General features: G+C 42.6%; 1 protein-coding gene across 1 annotated transcript in view; it reads left to right on the plus strand.

The window, feature by feature from the left end:
• Positions 1–21544, plus strand: part of AQR (aquarius intron-binding spliceosomal factor) — a 198646-nt gene that overhangs the window by 70782 nt on the left and 106320 nt on the right. The window contains exons 16-18 of the mRNA XM_077464777.1: positions 1768–1909; positions 18529–18707; positions 21050–21217. Coding sequence (XP_077320903.1) covers positions 1768–1909; positions 18529–18707; positions 21050–21217 — 489 coding nt within the window. The remainder of the gene's footprint in view (positions 1–1767; positions 1910–18528; positions 18708–21049; positions 21218–21544) is intronic.

Here is a 21544-nt window from a genome sequence, read left to right on the forward strand (position 1 = left end):
AATGTCGAGGTTGTCCTGAAAACCAAGGCTTTTCTGCTCAAGGTGGTCTCTGTTTACCCTTTTCAGAATGTTGTCCTACCTTTGTGTCTTGCTCTTAAGCACCCTAGCACGTTCTGTCACTCTGGATGTGGTTTGTGTCTCCTTTTTTTTTAGACATAGGTTTATGCTCTTTTGTCCTTCTTCCTCTGCACAGGGAGTCCTGGCTGGGTAGAATTGAAAGACCATTGTTCAAACTTGTTCCCTCCCAGGATAACTTTTCCTCCCTTTCCTGTTAAGGCCCGCACTACTAGGTCTATGGAAGTTTTGTGGGCTTTTCAACATCAAACATTTGTTTCGCTAATTTGTGCCTCCCTGGTCTTTTGTTTATACCTTTTAGTTTTATCATGTTTAAGCCTCTCCTGATTCTGGTTTTGGCCATAAAGGGGCTTCAAGAAGCTGTTTGCAGTAGCTACAATCCTATACCTTTGTTCATTTTTTGTGGATCCGTTGCCCATTCCTCTTTTATGTATTGTTTTTGGATGTCCCAGTCATCTAAAACTAGGCCTATATCATGTACTTTTACGATCAAGAAAAAAAATTTTTTTTCACTTATCTGGAAAATCCATTTTTTGGAGTACAGTATATGACCCTCCCCTCTGTTGATGTTAAACCTTATTGCTTGCTAAAAAAAAAATGGAGGATAACTCAGTGGGAGCAGTTATATGGGGGGCCACTAACAGTTCTGTTTGCCACTGTCCAATCACCAGATGGTAGCAATATATAACCAAATTGTCTAAGATTATGGCCGTGTCCGGGTAAGGTAAAAATCCTTTTCTTTCATTGGAGGCTAAAAGCATTGCAACCATGATTGGTAGATCGCAGGTGCACAGCTCTGGCTCCTGATCACAATTCCAACAGAGGCGCAGGTCCATACTGTTGTACAGACCTCCAGATAGAGGGCTAGAGGAAGTATCAATGAACTACAAGTGTGATGACGTTACTGTGCTTGTGCTCCATTTAAAGTGGTGGCATATGGGCATTATATTTTATTTTTATTTTTTATTCATAGAATCCTATGCATGAATGATGTGGCTGTGCAAACAGAACCACATACAGCCACTCTACTAAAAAAAAAAAATGACAGGAGGTGGTGGGGAGAAGAGCCCTTAGTTTTGTTAGGCAGGATGGTTTTGGGGATTAGGGGCTGTGGACTGTAATCATGTTTCATGATACACCCCGAATATGCAACTCCTGAGCTCAAAGGTGATGTAATAGTGGTGGATGTAGCACAGGTCCTTGATAATTCCAATGGAAGCACATGGTCAGGGGGGGGACCCACTAGAAACGCAAGACAAATATCGGGGTCCATAGTAGACACAAAGCAACCAGGTCACCGAGACTGTTCCCAGATGGCTGATTTGTTTCGAGGAGAGAGCCCCTCTAACTCAGAACCCTTTTATCATTGATTTGTTTGTATATATTTCCTATAACTTTATATTAAAGACACCACTTGGTTAAAGCGCAAGGCTGGTGCGCCCTCTCTTTTGTCTTACACCCCAAATATGAGTATAACATGAAAGGTGGTTTTGTAAACTGTTCACGTAGACACCTTGTGGGGGTAGAAGGTACCAAAATGATTGTTTCCATGTCTATCTGACGTTTACTTTGCTGCAAACATGTAACGGATCTGCCCGTTTGTTACCCTCCCATGTGAAAAAAATTGTGTGTTTTAGCGATTAAATTGTGTTTATTTGCAATATTGTGGGTAACACTTTTTCTGTCTACTAGGGTGCCTGGCTCTGCCGAAGCTCAACCTGCAGTTTCTCACCCTCCATGATTATCTTCTTCGCAACTTCAACCTTTTCCGCCTGGAGTCTACATATGAGATTCGGCAAGACATTGAGGATGTTGTGTGCCGCATGAAGCCATGGTAAGTGGCAGGTTGTAGCTTGTTTTACTTCCTATGTGAACTCATGAATTTTCTCTGGTAGAATACATCCATAGTCAGAGCTGCAGTCGGTATGTTTAAACAGTTGGTGATAAATAGCATTACAAGAACCAAACACACATAAGACCTGCATATCCTTTATAATATTGTTTACATGGATACACAAACACTCTTTCGAGAACAATCAGAATAGTTGTGGCACATTGCCTGTTCAAACAGTCTGTACAATACACAGCTAATAATATGAGGAATTGAATTCTCACTTTGTATGATTAAAACTAAGATGTTAATTTGTCTTTGTTACTGTTATAGTTCTTGCCAAGCACACTTTTGTCTAAAGGCTCCATAGAATGTACAATCATTTTGGCTTAAAAAGGAGTTGAGGACCCAGTGAATGAATTCTACTGGGACCATGTGTAGACTCAAGAACAAAGGTTTAATATATTGACTGAATTTGTTTCCTTTTTCAGACTTTTTTTTTTTCATTTTTTTTTTTTTCACTTTTTTTATTTCACCTGGCGATCCTGCCAGTAACACATTTCCTTCTATGTGATAACACTCACTGTACTCTATCCATGGACGGGCAGTGTTGTCACCTTAAGTTGCATGCTCCTGATTTGGACTACAAAACACCCCCCCCCCCCCCCCCCCCCCTAGTTACTATAACATAGGGCAGCCTTCACAACACTGCTTGAGATTTCACTGCAGAGTTCACAGGAATTTAGATGCCCACTGGATAAATGGCAGATGGACAAATATTTGTCTGCACTTGTTCTAAAGAGATGAGGCATGAAGAAATGTGCAAGTATTGGAGGGGAATTGCTTTTTTTCAAATACATACTTTAATTTTGAACCTTTTGATTATGCAGTTCTTTGTAAATATTGTATTGACTTAAGTCGGCCATGCACTGATCAAAACTGGAACGATTTGTGTCAGCCATAGCCGGCAACACTAACCGTGTTCTGTCAGCAGGGAAGGTTCCCCGCTGGCCGAACATAATTGCACTGTGGGAGGGATTCCCCAATCAATACTGTCTGCGTTTATGGGGAAATCAAGCTATTTTTTTTTTCCTTCCACCCATGGTGGCAGGAAAGATAAGTACATAATCTATGGTCTGCCTTTTAAAGGGAAGCTAATTTTGAAAGCAGATGGAGCAGTAAATGAAAATCAGTAACGGGGCATAGTTTAAAGTAATTGTAAAGTCTATTTATTTATTTTTTTTAAATAACAAACGTGTTATACTTACCTCCTCTGTGCAGTTGGTTTTGCACAGAGCAGCCTGGATCCTCCTCGTTTTGGATCCCTCTTCACTCTCCTGCCCTTCCTTCCAGTTGAGTCCCCCCACAGCAAGCGGTTTGCTATGGGGGCACCCGAGCCAAGCTGCAGCTCCGTGTGTCCATTCAGACATGGAGCTGCCATTTGGCCCCGCCCCCTCTCTCTCCTGATTGGCTAACTGACTTTGACAGCCATGGGAGCCAGTGATGCCACTGCTGTGTCTCGGCCAACCAGAAAGGAGAGTCACGGATGTCTGAGGGACTCATGGACATTGCTGGACAGAGATGGGACTCAGGTAAGTATTAAGGGGTGCTGGGAAGGCTGCTACACAGGAGGCTTTTTGTCTTGATGCATAGAGTGCATTAAAATAAAAATAAAACATTCTGCCTTTACAACTCCTTTAATCACACACCAGTCTGTTACTTTCTCCAGTGTACCAGTAATGCTAGTTGGCAGATACAGATCTGGGCTTTGTTTTCACAGCCATAACTATTTAATTTCACTTAAAGGTAAATCCATACCAACATTATTATGTAGGGTTCTAATGTTTTCCTACTAAGACTGACTTTTTTTCGCTTTGGTATTAAGTCACTGATTTACAGCCAGTGAAGTTAGAAATGCTTATTTGTACCTGGTCTGTGACTTAGACATACTGAAACGAAAGATCAGCAATGAAAGTATACCTATTTCAGTGTTTATTTCCTTTAACCACTTAATTGCTGAGCCTCTTTTTGAGATCTGTTCTTTACAAGTTCAAAACATTTTTTTTGCTAGAAAATTAATTTGAACCCCCAAACATTATACATTTTTTTTTTATAACCCTAGTGAATAAAATGGTGGTCATTGCAATACTTTCTGTCACACCGTATTTGCGCAACAAGTTCACTTTTTTTTTTCTTGGAAATAATTTTTTTTTTTAATAAAAAAATAAGACAACAGTGAAGTTAGCCCATTTTTTTTGTATTATGAAAGATAACGTTACGCCATGTAAATTGATACCCAACATGTCACGCTTCAAAATTGCACCCGCTAGTAGAATGGCGACAAACTTTTAACCTTAAAAATCTCCAGTTACAGAGGAGGTCTACTGATGGTGGAAATACCTCACGTGTGGTTTGAACACTGTTTTCATATGCGGGCGCTACTGACGTATGCGTTCGCTTCTGCACGCGAGCTTGGCAGGACGGGGCGCGTTTACATTTTTTTAAAATTATTTTTCTTACACTGTTTTTGAAAAAAGTGTCACTTTTATTCCTATTACAAGGAATGTAAACATCCCTTTTTATAAATAAAGCATGACAGGACCACTTAAATATGGGATCTGGGGTCAAAAAGACCTCCGATCTCATATTTACACTCAAATGTAATGTTGTCATTTTAAAAAAAAAAGACCTTTTAAGAGCTATGGTTGGAAGTGACATTTTGATGTCACTTCCACCCTGCAATGTTATGGAGACGGGTGGGGGCCATCTTCCCCTCACTTGTCTCCATACACCCAGCATCCGATCGCCGCTGCCGACAGCTCCGGTAAGCAGCAGAGGGCATGGGGGGGGGTGGGGGGGTGGGGTGGAACTCTCCCCCGTCGCCGTTAAAAGTGATCTTCCGGTGTATCCGCTGCAGAGACCACTCTTATTGGAAAGCAGACCACCGACCAAAGAGGATACCGCGGTTATGGTAGCTAGTTGCTGCCATAACAATGATATTCCTCATCAAACTTGGGATGTATATCAGCGTGCAGCAGTCATTAAGTGGTTAAAGAGAAGCAATAAGGTTAACCTTTTATCACTAAATTAACCATAAACTTGAGTACATTATTCCACCTACAGCACAGAAATGTTCAAACCAGCCTCCCTTTTCCCACAGTGTTGGGTACCTGGGTAACCTATGACCAGCAGGGTGTATGTCTAGCGCTATAGAAAAAGTTGGTGCTTGCATAGGATTGCTCTAGGACTCTCTTGGCAGATCAGTGAAGAGAAGCCACAAAGTGTAAGTAGCAGCAGATGGCTTATGATGCATGCTGAATAGCATATGTTAATTTGCATATTGCTCCAGAGCACAGATCTGCTTTACAAGTACCCACAAATGTGAGATGGTTGTTGACCCATTTTGAATAAATAGGGCTGGATTGGACAATAATCTGTTTCTCTTACGTTCACTGACTGACACAGCTCCTTTATTATAGACCATCAAGTTGTTACGCCACCTTCAGGAGAGGACTAGGCAGAACATGTTAACAATGTACAAAAAAGAGAACTTTCTAGTTCCGCCCAAGGGGTGGTCCCTTCAGGAACAATCCCCCAGCCTGCTTCCTGCAGCCTCAGTTTTTTTCTGCCTAGTGAAGGAGATGGACCTAGGAACCCTGCGGGCCCATCGGTCCGTGGATTTTTTTCTGCAGAAGTTTGCCTTTTTTCGCAAGATTAAGATCCTGTGATCTGCTATCAACAGCCGGCTGGGTGACAGGCTGGATACCCTTATCCTTGTAGTCTCCCCAGCCTGGCCAGTGAGCACGTGCAGACCAGAGCTCCACACTGGGTCGGCCACGACGTGCCCCTCAGGCTCCAGGGGTGGCCAGTGAGACCGATGCTCCAGGCCACACATATGACCGGGCTACTGATGTCTGCGTCAGTGTGCCGTGGCCAGCAGCCACCCGCCACCCTGTCCTGATCAGAGAGTGGTTCTGTGATGGAATGTCTCCAGCTCGTCCGGATGGTAAGTACAGCTCTCCCTGCCTGGTGTAGCTGAGCAGCTGGGCATTCCCTGGGAGGTCTATTCGGGGGTCCCTCTCTTCTCTCCCTGTCCCTTCCCCCCCCCCCCCCCCACAGGGGATGCTGCACGGGCTGCTGAACGGTGTGTACCATATCGATAAGGGTCCTCTGGGGGGCTCTAACCTTGGATGGGGGGGCTGCGCCCCTGGGTGTCTGTTGCCTCCACGCTGGGTGTCTGGAGGTCTGCACATGCTGATCGCCATAGCGCTGCTCTGACGCCATTTTCTCTTTTTTCACTGTCCCTCTCTGTGTACAGTTGTTTAAAATCAAACAATTGGAGGTATCATAGGTACTTCACTGTTTTTTTGTAGCCAACATCCCAACATGTAGAAATTCTACCAAGAAGCAAATCCCCTCAAAATGGCAAAACTTACAACACACGTATAAAAGAATTCTGCAATCACTTTATTATAACAATTTCATCAAAAAATATATAACCATAATAAAACAAAATACAAACAAATGTATTTACCTCTAAACTTATTCCAAAAGTAGAAATAGTTTTTTTCATGTACAGGTGTGATCCATTTATATCATCACATATGCACAAATGACTGAAACAATACTCTGCATCTGATGTGTCCTACGCGTTACAGAATATTCTCCTTCTTCAGGGATCCATCATTTGTGCAGCTCTTAGTAAACAAGGGAGTATATTCCAAATACAGATTGTGGACCTTCAAGCTGTTTCTGTAATGAGGGTCGAGAGGCAAACCTAGAATCTCGTATTCAATGGACTATCCACTCCCTAGGAGTCTTGCCCAAAGTCCAGGAAATCTATGTTGTAAAGGAGTACGTACGCTGAAGCAGGGTATGAAAGATCCCACCAAGGATCATCCATTCACTTGTCCCTCCAGAACCGTACCAAAAGCACAATATGCCACTTGGAAAAAGACAGGGCAGGAAAAGCTTCCTACTTCCACCGTGGTGTACCTGGAGTGTGTTTAGCCTTCCCTTGCTAAATGTTTGGTGTGACTCAGTGGAAAGCATGGTCAGGAACCATTTTACTCTAGTTCGGTGGCCATTTTCCCTGTGATTATGTCCTTTATACTGGACGCCCGGTGCCCATTTTGTTGTAGCCCAATGAGGTTTTTATGCTCTGTGCTGGTCCCTGAGGCTCAGAACAGCGCGGTTTCTTCACTCAGATACCTGGGAGATGACACATGCACTACTAGCTGAACGGCGCAGAACTCGGTCAGGGTGGTGAGTCCTGCGGTAGGGGCCCCTCAACATGCAGCAACTAGGCGGGTGGGACTATACACCTGTCCTAAGTCCCCCAATAGGTGGCAGACAGGGTGGGTCAGCATGGCTTCAGAAACTAATGTTTCTTCCCCCTAACTCCCTGCAATGCAACCGCCTCGCCTGCAAACAGTGCAGCGCCTTTGGACGCCTTGTCGGCAGTCCTGAAAACGTTCGTTGCCAGGGTAGAGGTGGTGTGGTAGAAAGCAGCCCCTGCCCCCCCCCCCCCCCATCCTACAGGGAGAGCTCTGACACAGACTCAGGCCCCGCAGTGACTGGTGGCCCCTGCTCTGTCGTTTCAGATGATGCTGATCAGGACCGATCAGACAGTGAGGATGAGTCCCCGTCCGGGTCCGCGCAAGAAAAGCTCTAGTTGGAGCATTTATCACAGCTGTGCATGATACCCTGAAGATCAGGATACAGCAGGTCCTTCTGCTGCAGTAGTGGTCCCTTTTGGGTCTCGTAAGCCAAAACCATACACCTAAGGTGTTTTCGTATCTGACTTATTTTGATAAGTTAATTTACAGGAATGGGGGTGAGGGCAACGGACCTTTTTTGGTGCGTTACCCCCTTGAGGAGAGCCTTCCTAAACAATGGTTGGCTCTTCCGGTCATGGACACCCCAGTATCCAGGTTAAATAAAAGTAACCATGATCCTGGTAGAAGGGCCTCTTGTGTTTAGGAACCGAGGCAGTGGCCCATTCCTTATTTACGGTTGGGGGCGTCAGCAATACAATCAGTACTGACCACAGCACTAGTGTCGCAGACACTTACTGAATGGGCAAAACTTTTGCACTGCGAATTGGAGAAGCAGCAGGCTACTCCCGTCTGCGTGGAACTAGCGGACCACGTATGTTTGGAACGTGGCTCTGGATACGCTTCCTCTGCTATTCAGGGTTTCAGTGTCAGCAGTGGTGCTGAGGCGCCTGATTTGGCTGAAATGCTGGTCGGCGGATCAGGCATCTACAAAAGCCTTGACGGATCTACCCTTCCTTGGCGAGCGGCTCTTTGGAGCCTCGTTGAATGACAATATTAAGAATGTCACAGGTGGGAAGAATACCTTGCTCTCCCAGGCCAGGAATACTAAGGAGCCACGCCACAGACAAAAGAGGTTTTTTCGTCCGTCCCGGACTTTGGCTAAACACTCCCAGTCCAACAGGACGACCCTTGGGGGCAAAAGCGTCCCTGGAACCGCAAGCCTAACAAGCCTGCGAGAAAAAGTGCTACCGCATGAAGGTTTGCCCCCGCCTGTCATATGGGTGGGGGGGCTCGCCTTCGGGAGTTTGCAGCCCAGTGGGCCTCTCGGCTATCTAACCAATGGGTCTGCGAACTGATTTCCCTGGCTACAAGCTAGTTCCTCTCTTGGCCACCAAAAAGATTCTTCCCTTCCAGCATACCCTTACTCCTGGCTCGCTGGGAGGCCCCATGGGGCAGTATGGGACCTGCTAAGCCCATGATAGTGCCTGTTCCGGTGTCTGAAAGGTTCCATTGGTTCTACTCCAATATGTTTGTAATCCCCAAAGAAGGAAGGAGTACGTCCAGTCTTGGATCTAAAAGCCTCAATTGCTTTGTGAAAGTACAGAGGTTCAGAATGGAATCGGTTCGCTCAGTAGTCGCTTCACTCCATCAAGGGGACTTCCTGGCTTCTCTGGACATCCAGGATGCGTGCCTGCACATACCCATATGCCTTTGGCATCAGAGGTTTCTGCAATTTGCAGTTGAGGATGCCCACTACCAGTTTGTGGCTCTCCCTTTTGGCTTGGCATCAGCCCCCCGAGTCATTACCAAGGTATTGGCTCCAGTTTTGGCGTTGCTGCGACAATGCTGGATTGCGATCGTAGGTTACCAGGCGATCTCCTCCTGAGAGCATCTTCCGCCTCAGAATTAAAGAATGTGGCGATCCCCATGCAAACACCACAGAATTTTGGGTGGCTGTTGAACCTAAAAAAGTTGGTGCTTATACAGACTCGGCGTTTGGAGTACCTAGGCTTACTGCTGGACTCCATGGAAGCAAGAGTTTCTCTCTTCAGACAAGTGGCAGACTCTCAGAGCCGCAGTAAAACTGTTGATGAACCGCAGGTGGTTGCTGCTACGCTTCTGCATGCAAGTCCTGGGGCTCATGGTGGCCTCTTTCGAGGCAGGTCCATACGCCAAGTTTCATACCAGAGTCTTGCAGAAGGAGATCTTGACGAAGTGGGACAAATCTCCGTTATCCCTGGATCGGCAGATTCAGGTGAGCCAGTCAGTCAGGGACTCCCTGCTCTGGTGGCTGAGATCCCCAGCACTTCGGTCCGGGAAGTAGTTCCTACCTCTACATTGGACAGTGATCACAACGGACGCCAGCCTGACCGGCTGGGGTGGAGTTACTGGGAGTACAGTTGACCCAGGGCCTTGAGGATGTCCGATCATGATCCAGTCAGACAATGACACGGCGGTGGCATATGTCAATCGTCAAGGAGGAACAATAAGCTCGACTGCAGCACAGGAGGTCGCTCACATCTTTCAGTGGGCAGAGCGACATGTATCGGTCCTATCGGCCACTTACATCCCCAGGAGTGGAGAACTGGCAGGCGGACTACCTAAGTTGCCAGATGCTGGACCCAGGAGAATGGTCGCTGCATCCAGAGGTGTTCAGAGGCTGCTGTGCCTGCGATGGGGCACACCAGACGTGGATCTCCTGGCCTCCCGTCTCAATCAGAAGGTGCCGAGATTCATATCCAGGACAAGAGATCCTTGGGCAGATGCGTCAGACGTACTGGTGGCTCCGTAGGGTCAGTACCGACTGATCTATGCCTTTCCTCCGCTAAAGCTACTACCACGTCTGCTTCACAAAGTGGTGACCGAGGGGATTCCAGTAATTCTGATTGCCCCAGATTGACCTCAGCGCCCCTGGTTCACCGACCTAGTACGCCTGGTTGCGGACGCTCCCTGGTGACTACCGATGTGAGAAGACCTTCTGTCTCAAGGTCAGATTTTGAATCCTGCTTTACCATTGCTGGTTTTAACAGCATGGCTGTTGAGAGCCAGGTGCTAAGGAACTGGGGCCTATTGGACTCAGTGATTTCAACTATGTTGAGAGCACAGAAATCTTCTTTGAAGATTTATTATCGTACCTGGAAGGCGTACATTGGCTGTCTTTTTTTTTTTTTTTTTTTGTTTTCAGCGGCCCCTGGCGTCTCGCTCTCTAGTGAGCACCTTTTGTTCAGGGGGTCCAACATGTAGTTCCTCTAGTGCGTCCACTGTTACCCCTGTGGGATCTGAACCTGGTGTTATCGGCGCTTTAGAAACTGCCATTTGAGAATATCCGAGAAATTCCCTTGTTGACTTTTTCCCAGAAAGTGACCTTTCTAGTGGCCATTACATCAGCCAGGAGGGTTTCGGAACTGGCGGCCTTGTCTTCCAAGTCGCCCTATCTAGTTATTCATAAGGATAAGGTGGTGTTGCGTCCGCAACCTTCCTTTCTGCCGAAGGTGGTTTCGGCATTTCACATCAATGAAGACATTGTGTTACCATCGCTGTGTCCTAAATCGACACATCCTAAACAGGTGGCCCTAAATTCCCTGAATGTGGTCCGGGCTATAGTAGGATTTTTGTACTCACCGTAAAATCCTTTTCTCTGTAGTTCACTGACTGATACAGCACCCTCCCCTCATATTGATTACTTTTTACTGCTTGTTGATACACTGCAGGAAGCAGGCTTAGGGGTTGTTACTAAAAGGGACCGCCCCTTGGGCAGAACTAGAAGGTTCTGTTTTTTGGACATGTTAACATGTTATGCCTAGTCCTCTCCTGAAGGCGGCGTAACAACCACAACCCAATGGTCTATAATAAAGGAGCTGTGTCAGTCAGTGAACTACAGAGAAAAGTATTTTACAGGGAGTACAAAAATCCAATTTTTTCTATGGTTCTCGATGGGCTTGCTTGATGTTGGTGGAAACAGGTAATTGCACAGGTTTTCTCCATACACATTCTGACCTAAGGAAAAGATCTGGTGTCCCCAGTGACACACTTCCATCCCTCTAACATATAAAAACAAAGGATTCGCCCTGGGACTTTAAATGAAGTGGGTGCCGTTTCTGCCAGTAAACATAACAGTAGTAAATATAGTATATGGTTTATTCAAGTACAATTGTTTACATGCATAAATAACGCCAACAGTTGCCAATTAAAAAAGATACATAAACAAGGAATATTGGTACATAAATGTAGTAGTAGTCATAGTACACGAGCATCATACTACCCGACTAGTTTTGCGAGATCCAGCTCGCTCTTCAGGGGTGGATGTGTGTAACAATGTACCTAGGATGAAAAAAATGTTCGGCAATATAGCACAGTATTAGTTATAAAGGCACAGGGTAGGAGGGGTTGTGTGTCCCCATACTCACCACTGCGCTTGACTATGGCTCCAGGTGTGCGGCCTCAAGGTGGCAGCAGCAGGTGCCTCCCCACATTCTGACCTAACAGGGGTCACCTCTGACGTGTGTGCTGTAAAATGCTCTGACGTAACCTCTTCTACTCTTCAATGTATTAGAAAAGCTGCGACAAGGTGGTTCCTTTTCTGCACTAGCACCTGGGGATATTTGCTGCAAATGTGCTGAACCACCTCAGCCTTGTGCACCAAACATTGATCTTTTTGTGGACAATTCAAGATTGGCCGGATTGTGTGGCCCATAAAGGTGGCCATTAATTATTTAACGAATCGCAAAAGATGCCAGATTTACTGCTTGTGCTCCTATTTATATTTACGAGTAGTGATGCAGATATATTTTATACTGTATGTGTCCTAAAACAATTATGTGAATTTTTAGGGCCTGGCAGTCACCAGCTCTCTCTGCTCACGGATCTCTGAGAACTGAGTGATCAGCTGTGTTTGATCGCTCGGTTCTTAGTGTTTCGAGCTGGGCGGGGGACATTGGAGCAATGCTGCATCCACCTAGCTAAGTAATAATTTGAAAAAAAAAAAAAAAAAACATTTTTTGAGGCCTTTAAAGTTTATACCAGAAAAAAAATCTGCAAATATGCTCTCAAACATTGCCTTTTAACGTCATTACCTCTTAGCATCTTTATCTGTTACTGGAAGAAAGACACTAATAAATGCAACTTTGTGCCAAATATGCAAATTAACTTTGTAACTTGAGCCAACATTGTTAAACTGATCCTTTGTTGGTTTGGGTTGAGCTGGACCTATGAAACATCAGGGAGATGGGTGCTTGTGACGGCCCCACCGCTGCCTTGATCATCTCGATTGTGTCACAAAAGCCCCCCCCAACAGGATTGGGAAAAAAAGGAAAAATGGTAAAAAAAAATAAATGAATTGGCATGTCCCTGTTCACACATCTAAATAGTTAATGAAACATTCTCATTTACTCTCTGGCATGCATAGCTGTACAAATCCCCTCTGTTGCCTCGTCCAATGCAGAGTAACAACTCGTGGAACATGAGCCACCAGTGATGTTTCATATTTCACAGCTATTTCGGGGTGCTGAGCTTGCTTGTCTTTTGATCTGTGGCACTTTCACAGCTCTGAGCAGATATTCTAAGTTAAGAGGCGAGCTCCCGCTATTCCAGAGTCATTATCACCGTAACCCTGCCGTGTTAGACTGTCACACACCTGAATATTCTCAGTCTTACTAATGCTGTCTAGGGAATTATTGCCTTTTTGTTTGTCAGTTGGGAAAGAAAATTCCATATTATCATCACTTTTTAGCTTGATTAGAGTAGTATCTATATTTATAGACATGGGATAATAGACTGCCTACTTTAAAATATTCATATTTTAATTAATCCTATAATACTTTTATTACAAAATATTTTTACACAGAAGCTAGAATTTTGCCGTAAAATGGTACCACAAATGTGATATATTGCAGTTTAACACTCATTAGATGGGGTATATTAGTATTATTTTTATTTTTTATTATGGTTTTATGGTTTTCACTTGGTGATCTGGTCAGTAACACACTTTCTGTATTAGAGTGCCCCCACTCTGCATGAAGGAGCACAGGGGCAGCTTTGAACAGCAGCATTCTCAGTCTAGCGGGAGGGAAGCGTAAGATGTACTAGTGGATTTAGTTACCTTAACAAACTGAAGCCAAACTCCAGCTCACACTGTAGTTCCGCAAGCTTTTACAGCAAAAGTTTTTTTTTTTTCTTTTGGGATAAAGGTTTTACTTGAATAACTAAAAGCTGATAATTTGTAAGCGTAACTGCTACATTTGCAGGACAGCGTGTTCTGTTGAAAAAACAGACTTACTGACCGGATCACTAACTGAAAATAAAAGAAAGAGCCTAGAAAAGAAAACTAATGCAGCCATCACAGCTAAGAATTTGTAAGCTAAATATAATACATTTTTGTTTTTGGATTAGATACCGCTTTAACATCTGCCTTTTGTAATCCTATTTATTGCAATTTAGAGATTGACAGAATTAGGGGCAAATTTTTAGTGCTGAATTACTCTGCCCATTCCTTTGTCACATTGTAATCATGGAAGAAAGCATTGGGATGACAGCTTCAGCCTGCTGCTGCTATGTCTAATCACAAGCTGGTACACAGTGTAGCCTGCAAAGAGGTCCACCATTTTTCTGTGCTGTTTGGCAGGAGTGCCTGGCTCACAAGTCTGGCTAGACAGACAGGCGATTTCTTCTCAAATCCATTGGCAATTTAAATGGTTTACACATAAAACTTTAACTGTATGTAGCTGATTGCCATGGTTCAATGGTTTAAATAATTTATTGCACAAGGGATTGTAATGCCTTATGAGATTACTGCATCCTTACCTGATGGACATTGATGGACACAGACTTTAATATACATACTCAGACTAGCACACAGAGCATTGCACAGATGGCCTTGCGCTGCATGATTAGGAAAGTTGTCTTTTGAGGTGTTGCTGTCAATAGGTATTATATAGATGCTGTTTGTACTGCAGATCTGGGTGAAAAGAATCTCTTTACATGCATCTGTATTTTTTGTTTCAGCTAATTGACTGTACCTTTTTGGGCAATCTGTATTTATATTTATGTGAATGGGGAACCCTCCCTTTTATATAGTCAGGCTGTCCACTTTAGTTTTTTTTTTTTTTTTTTCTGGTGGCAGGACACAGTTTATGTCCAAAATTCCAATTTCCTACCACTTTCTTCTTTTGGGTTTGATGATGCAGCTTTAGGAGAGAGTGCAAAGCAACGCATGGTCACACTAATCATCTACTTCCTATGATTTGCTCATTTTGTTTTTGTTTTTTTTCTCCACTTCAGACAACCTTGTTTTAGAGATATAACGATTCATCTTGTCCAAAACTAAGGATAAACACCTTTCTATTTTACATCAAAATGTTTTTTCTCCCTCTAAGTCAGGTTTCATTAACCAAGCCTTCCTCCACCTCCTCATGCTTGGGCAGTTCTAAATATCCATGATGAACCAGAGGATCCAAGCCTGTGGATAAGATGCCAATGTTTGATGGTACACTCCCCACCCACGTTTTCCATCAGAGGTGTGGGGAGGCATGATGACTTTCACAGAAGTTTTGGAAGTTTGCATAATTGAGACATGAGTGTGTGCAAGAAGTCGTATTAGAGGGTTGCAAAATAGTTTCTCATCTATCCTTCTCCCGGATTCTTGTCTCTGTCTTTCTGTGTCTCAGACACTTTGGACGGACCTCCTTTCAGCCGTTGATTGATGAAGTTATTGTTCCTGGTCCACTAACTAAACAGTTTAATATTTTTTTTGTTTGTTTTGTTCCCCCCCCCCCCCCCCCATTCAATTCTGTTTACAGAAATAGGGGAGAGGAAGGGGAGCGGGACTTTATATGAAACATGCAGCTGCAGGGACTATAACAGTCAATATATATATATACTATCATATTCATAGAACTCTGTATGTAACAAGGTAAAAAATAGTAATATTTTGGTATCCCATAGAAATTCATATATATTTTACACACACATATTGTGTTAAAACCACAAAATGCTTCAAGCAAACTAGATGCCATGTTTAAACCATCTATTTACAAGTATCATGCCAATTTTCATTCTTTTATTTTGTGGTTTTAATATCCTTTACGCAATTATCATGTTAAGATTTTTATTATATACATGATCTGATGTGTACTAGAGTTTGGAGGTTATTTATGTACTACCATTTGTAACTGTACTGTGGTATCATGCAATGTGTGTGTGTGTGTGTGTGTGTGTATACATTTCTATGGGATACCAAATATTACTATGAATTACTGTTTTTACCTTGTTATATACTGTACAGAGTTCTATAAATGAATCAATATGATATTATATATTTTTATTTTGACTGTTCTATTCCCTGCAGCTGCGTGTTTCATATACAGTTCCACTCCCCTTCCTCTCCCCTATTTCTATAGACTGGGATGGAGGCATATGACTGTACCAGGTCATTGTCTCATACAGGCATACCCCGCTTTTTGTACCCTCACTTAACATACACTCGCGAGGACGGACACATTGGTATCTATGGAAAATCTTGGTCAGCTTGACATGGCACTGCTCCCAGTTTTTAACATTGGTATCTATGGGAAATCTTTGTCAGCTTGACATGGTACTGCTCCTGGTTTATCTGATTTTAGAGTCTGCCAGCTTGCCTAGGTAATCGGTTATGCCTATGTTAAATGACTTAAAAAAGGTCCATGCGTGAAATGATTATTGCAATGCAGTACATGCATTGAGAAATGAAAAAAGGTATTGCTTCACTTTAAGTCCATTTTGGTTTTACATACATGCTCTGGTCCCATTGTGTACCTAAAAATTGGGTATGCCTGTATAAAGTCCCAAAACTTTTTTCTTTTTATTCAAATCTGTTTACAGTTTTGAAGCCCAAAGGAGGCATTCTGGGCTTCAGGGACCTCAACGCCTTTGTATGTGCTCAAAAAGGTTTTGATTAGAATTTATTCAGTCTGTTATTGCGTCCTTTCATCTCGGAAACTTGTGGCTTCCCTGGACATAAGGGATGACGGTTTACGCATTCTTATCTTTCCAGGTCATCAATAGTTGCTTTGTCTTTCTGTTGGCAATAACCACTATCAGTTCATTCTTCTTTCATTTCACTTTGCAAAGGCCATAACACCAGTTCTGGGTGTTCTTCACTTTAGAGATGTTTCAGTCATCAGATACTTCGGTGATCCCTTGCTGTGAAAACGGCCTCTCTGGCCTTGGACTCCAGTGTGTCAATCCTGCTATGGATCTTGGAGAACTTTGGATGGATCCTGAATATCAAGAAATCATCTCTGATTCTGTCACACTACTTGGATACTATTCAGGCCAAAGTTTTTCTGCCCTTGGAGAAGTTGATAAATCTGCAGGGTCAGGTACAGCAAATTCCTATTGAGTTGTATGTGAGTGCAAATATTGATGGCCACTGCCTTCAAAGCAATTCCATTTTTCAATTTCACTCAAGGCCTTGCAGTAGAATATTCTCATAACATGGGACACATCCACTCTGTCTTTTGACAAGATGATTTGGTTATGTTGTCAGACAAAGGTGCCTCTATTTTGGTGCCTTTTGCCCCTGGCACTGTTGGGGGCAGTTTTTTTTCTTCTTTTACAGTGGAAGATTGTCATGATGTATGCAGTCTTCTGGGCTGAGGTGAGGTTTTGGACACTCTTTTCATCATTGTTGGTCTAAGGAAGAATTCTTCAATCAGAATGCTTGAATTACATGCACGTCGTCACTTTAACTTCCCTTCTTACCTGGTCCTCTTTTGACTGGTACTAGTTCAACCGGGCAATGCCTCAGCTGTGGCCTGCATCAGCCACTAGGCATGTTGCAGCAGTGGCAGGGTTGGGGTCCATCCTGTACTGGGCAGAGAGAGTCATGTTCCAATGATATCCAAAGTGCATATTCTCAAGGTGAGCAACTGGCAGGCCGATTCTTAGAAGACAATGTCGATGTCTGGGCCCAAGAGAATGGTCTCTTTATCTGGAGGTGTTCTGGAACATATCTCTAAATTGGGGGACACCAAATGTAGAACTGTTAGCTTCTCAGTTCAGCAAGATACTGGGCAGGTTTTTCTCTAAGACGTTGGACCCAATTGTAGATGCAGAAGGTGTCCTGGTGGAGCCGTTTGATCAGAATGCCCTGATGTATGCCTTTCCCCTGTGTAAGGTTTATCATCAAAAGTGAAACACATTTTTTTAAACTGGTGTGATACTATGGTAGCTTCCCCATGTTCTTTCTTTCCTTCAGTTGGGGTAGAACAATACTATTGGGGAGGTTGTCTTTTGAGGTGTTTCAATCAATATATAAATGCTGTTTGGGCTGCAGATCTTAAGTAGCAGAGAATCTAGTGCCTCACATTAATACTACCTTTTGGTTTCTATTATTGTCCTGCTTCCACGCTGGTAGTATTGTGTTTGGTAGAGTGAGGTTGGCCTCACAGTGCTAGACCTAATGAGATCTTTACTAAAACTGTAGCATGCAATATCTGGTGCAGCTCTGCATAGAAACAGTTGCCTTCCAGGTTTTATTGTTGAAGCTTAATTGAAGAAGCTGAAGTTATAAGCTGATTGGCTACCATGCACAGCTGCACCCTATTCTTTTTGTGCAAGTTTAATAAATCTCCCCCAATATGTGTTAACTCATCGTAAAAAGTATGATCCCAACTTGAGTCTACACTTTTTTTTATTTTTTATATTATACAATGCTAGACATACAGTACATAGTTTATTCCTTGGTAACAATATGTGAGACAAGCCCTAGCCTAAAGGCCAGACTGATAGTGTGTGTAATTTGTAAATAGAGTTTTAGTGTTTAAAACTCATTTAAATATGTTTTGTAGTATGTGTATATCGGGCAAAATTGAAGAAAAATGATATATTCCATTGCATTTCATTTTGTGTTACTGCTTCAAAGAAAAATACCCATTAATGGGTATTAATGCTTTCAGCTTTTGATTCCTGTTGTGGGCTGATGACCCACAGCATTTTTGTGGACTGAGTGGTGTCAACCCTGCCCAGTGTCTTTTGCTTAACTACCAATCAGATGTGCTACATGTATATTATCAATCCAGTGTCCAGCCACAGGCTGAGTGTGTGGAGGTGACCTGTTCTGTATTGTTTAACTGCAATAAAGAAAAGTCAGGTCACCAGCCTGACTGTGCTGCCTGGTAGTCTGTAGAAATCTCGGGACCGGATGGGCAGTAATACAAATCCATTGACAGATAAAAAAAAAAATAGGTCCCATAAATGTATGTATCTGTTTGCTTTTAGGTTCAGCTTTAAATTGTACAGCTTCATACATCTGTGTGTTCATTTCACATAAATATATACACTGGTAATCATGCAAAATTTCTCACACAGGCAATCTGAATATGGCGGTATTGTTTTTGGCGGCTGGGCACGCATGGCTCAACCTATAGTGGCTTTCTCTGTTGTGGAAGTTGCCAAGCCAAACATTGGTGAAAACTGGCCTACACGAGTAAGAGCTGATGTTACCATCAACCTGAATGTCAGAAACCAGATTAAAGACGAATGGGAAGGTATGAATGACTGTGAATCAGTTTTAATAAAAAGTTGTATTAGACACTCTTAACTCCTGGAAGCATGAACTTTGACTTGTATGCCCACTTTTTGGGCAAAAATATACACTTAAAGGTCCAATTGGGATTTTAATAAATATTTTATATAATTGTGAACTGAATGTTTCTGTTCTGCCTTCCTGTCTCAAGATGACGCCGCTTAACCACCATACTGTATCAGGACAATATAAACAGGACTACTGGTTAATCCCGTCTTGCATACATAGTATAGATGAGCAAGGTCCTGTAATCCTCAGAACAATATAAATGATAAAAGGTGCAGCACAGCCAGGCAGAGAGCACAGAATGCTTTCAGCTGATAAGATTTCTGGCACAATCAGCAGGTATTTTTCCATTTGTCAAACAGATATAACCAAATACTATGATATATCTGAAAGTTCATTCTCAAGGTTTATCAGGGTATGCAAGTAAAATTGCTTTTTCATGTTGCATATCAGTCTCTACATTCAATTCTGAGGTAGAGCATATTAATTTAGAAAGTGCTTTGCATGGGTCATATGAGTATATGTATGTCAGCCATTGTTGAAGTTTGAGTGTTAAACTGATTAACATCATCCGGGATGGTGACATCTTAGTCTGTATTGAACATCAATGTGTTTCCTCTTTTGAAGATTTTTTTTTTTTTTTTTTTTTAATTGGCCCAATGAGAAATGTATGTGTTGGCTCTAAGAAATCCTGTAAACGATCTCTGCTCTAAAAATAAGCAGATTTTAGGTTATAAGGGGCACCATTTCAGTGCTGTGGAAAAATCAAAATGTAATTTATATGCTGAAGGTCCTGGGAGTTGTACACAGATTGCTGCCAGCTGGCACATAACTGAAAAACATTTCCCCGTACTCCTCTAGCTGGAGGCATACACTAAAGGTGACCCCTGTTGGCACTGAAAGCATATTCCGCTTTTGACCCTGTGTAAATATGCCAGCACTTGGGCAGGATGTCTACTCCATACTTAGAAGTAAGACAAGAGTACTGTCCAAAAATGCACTTGTGGATCTCCAACAATTTTCTAATGGAAACTTTTCTGTGTAGCAAAGTAAAAGCGGAATTCTATGTAGACTATGCTATGTTATGTAATTGGTGCATGGAGGTTATTTATCCATGAGAGAATACAAAGAACAGTAGTATGCAAAGTTTCTGGTTATATGTGCTAATTTAGGGGAGGGTTTCAGAAGAGCTTAACAGGGACATTATTGTTGATTAATTAAAATCTTGTTTTAAAGTGTGAATCTCTAAAAGTAAGGCTGGAGTAAAATGTTTCCTTATTGTGTTCATCAGGTTTTCTGAATGCACAGTTTATATTTCTAACTGCACTGTCCATCTATTGCTCTTAAAGCAAGGAAAGGACGTGCGTAGAAATACATAAATGAAGGGTAATTGTTTGATACACAAGTGCTTTAGCAAGCTAAATGTCATTCATTTTGGGTGTCCATCTACTTCGAATGTTCATCCTCTACTTTACATAATGCACAAGCAAAAAAGTGTGTTAACACCCAAACACATAAGTGGAAGCACAGTGATGTTTATTACTGCATAGTGCATACACACAGGTGTGAGAGGGTTAAATCTTTTTGGAAGCGTATCTAAATTCAAGTACAGAAATGTTTTATATTGCAGCACTCCAGTCCTTAGATGTGGTGACTGCAGTGGTTCTCTTTTTTCAGGATAAGAGCATTTTCTGCATAACCATCCAAGGATAGAAAGTGTGTTTATAGGATTACTCCCCAGACACCCTCCCCAACCTTAGATTTAACCCCTGTCATGTCTGTTAATCATCTGATTAACACCTCTATCTGGCACCCTGTCCTAACTTCCTCCATTGCCTGATTTATCCCCTGATCACAGCTGACATTTTCCTCAGCAGTCTGCATTCATGTCTTGCCCAATTTACCACTACATCACAGTTCAAATTTACAACATTAGTTAGGATCCCACCACCGTTAAGCGCCAGGACCTGGCCACTTCTCTCTAAAATGCCACAATCAACAGACTGACTGTCCAGCAACTGCTATTCAGCCCCCCTCTATCTGCAAATTATTATACTCCTCTGGTTGTCAACCTTAATTTTACCCCTGAAGACATTTTGGAAATTGTGGGGTTTATTTTCTACTTTTATCACATTTCTAATAATATAGTTATTTTGTAACCTAGAATGTACACATTTTTGCTAGTTGAGTACGCAAAACCTTGTTTTAAGAAAATCTGAAAATGTAAATGAATGTAATGTTAGGCTAAATACAAGTGAATGACATTATTAAATTAGTGTGTCTTGTCACTTGAATCAGGTCTCCGCAAACATGATGTGTGCTTCTTGGTCACCCTGCGGCCCATGTTGCTATATGGAACAAAGATTGATCGGAGACAGTCTATTGCGGAACAGACTGGGCTCATGTATGTACGAGGATGTGAGATTCAAGGCATGCTGGATGAGAAAGGGCGAGTCATTGAAGAAGGTAATATACTAATAAAACTGCATTGTAGTATTGGTTATAGAATGTTTTAAAAGAAACAGGTAGAGTAGGGAGGTCACAAAAATGTATTGCATTCTGTGAACATGGCTGTCTACAGTATGTGATGCTCTGAAAGATCATAACACATATGGTAGTTGTAAAATTACTAGGTTCTGAGGGGAAGTTATTACAAAATGACTGGGTGGCCACAGAATTAAATGGAACTTCACTAAGTTTTTTTTTTTTTTTTTTTTATATTTAGCAACTAAAAATACAGTAACTGTCTACTTTTAAAAATCAGGTACTTTCCAGTCCAAATATTTCAGCACT

The sequence above is a fragment of the Lithobates pipiens genome, unplaced genomic scaffold (genome assembly GCF_037356315.1).
Source record: "Lithobates pipiens isolate NorthernLeopardFrog02 unplaced genomic scaffold, aLitPip1_a1.2 Scaffold_30, whole genome shotgun sequence".
Lineage (NCBI taxonomy): Eukaryota > Metazoa > Chordata > Amphibia > Anura > Ranidae > Lithobates > Lithobates pipiens.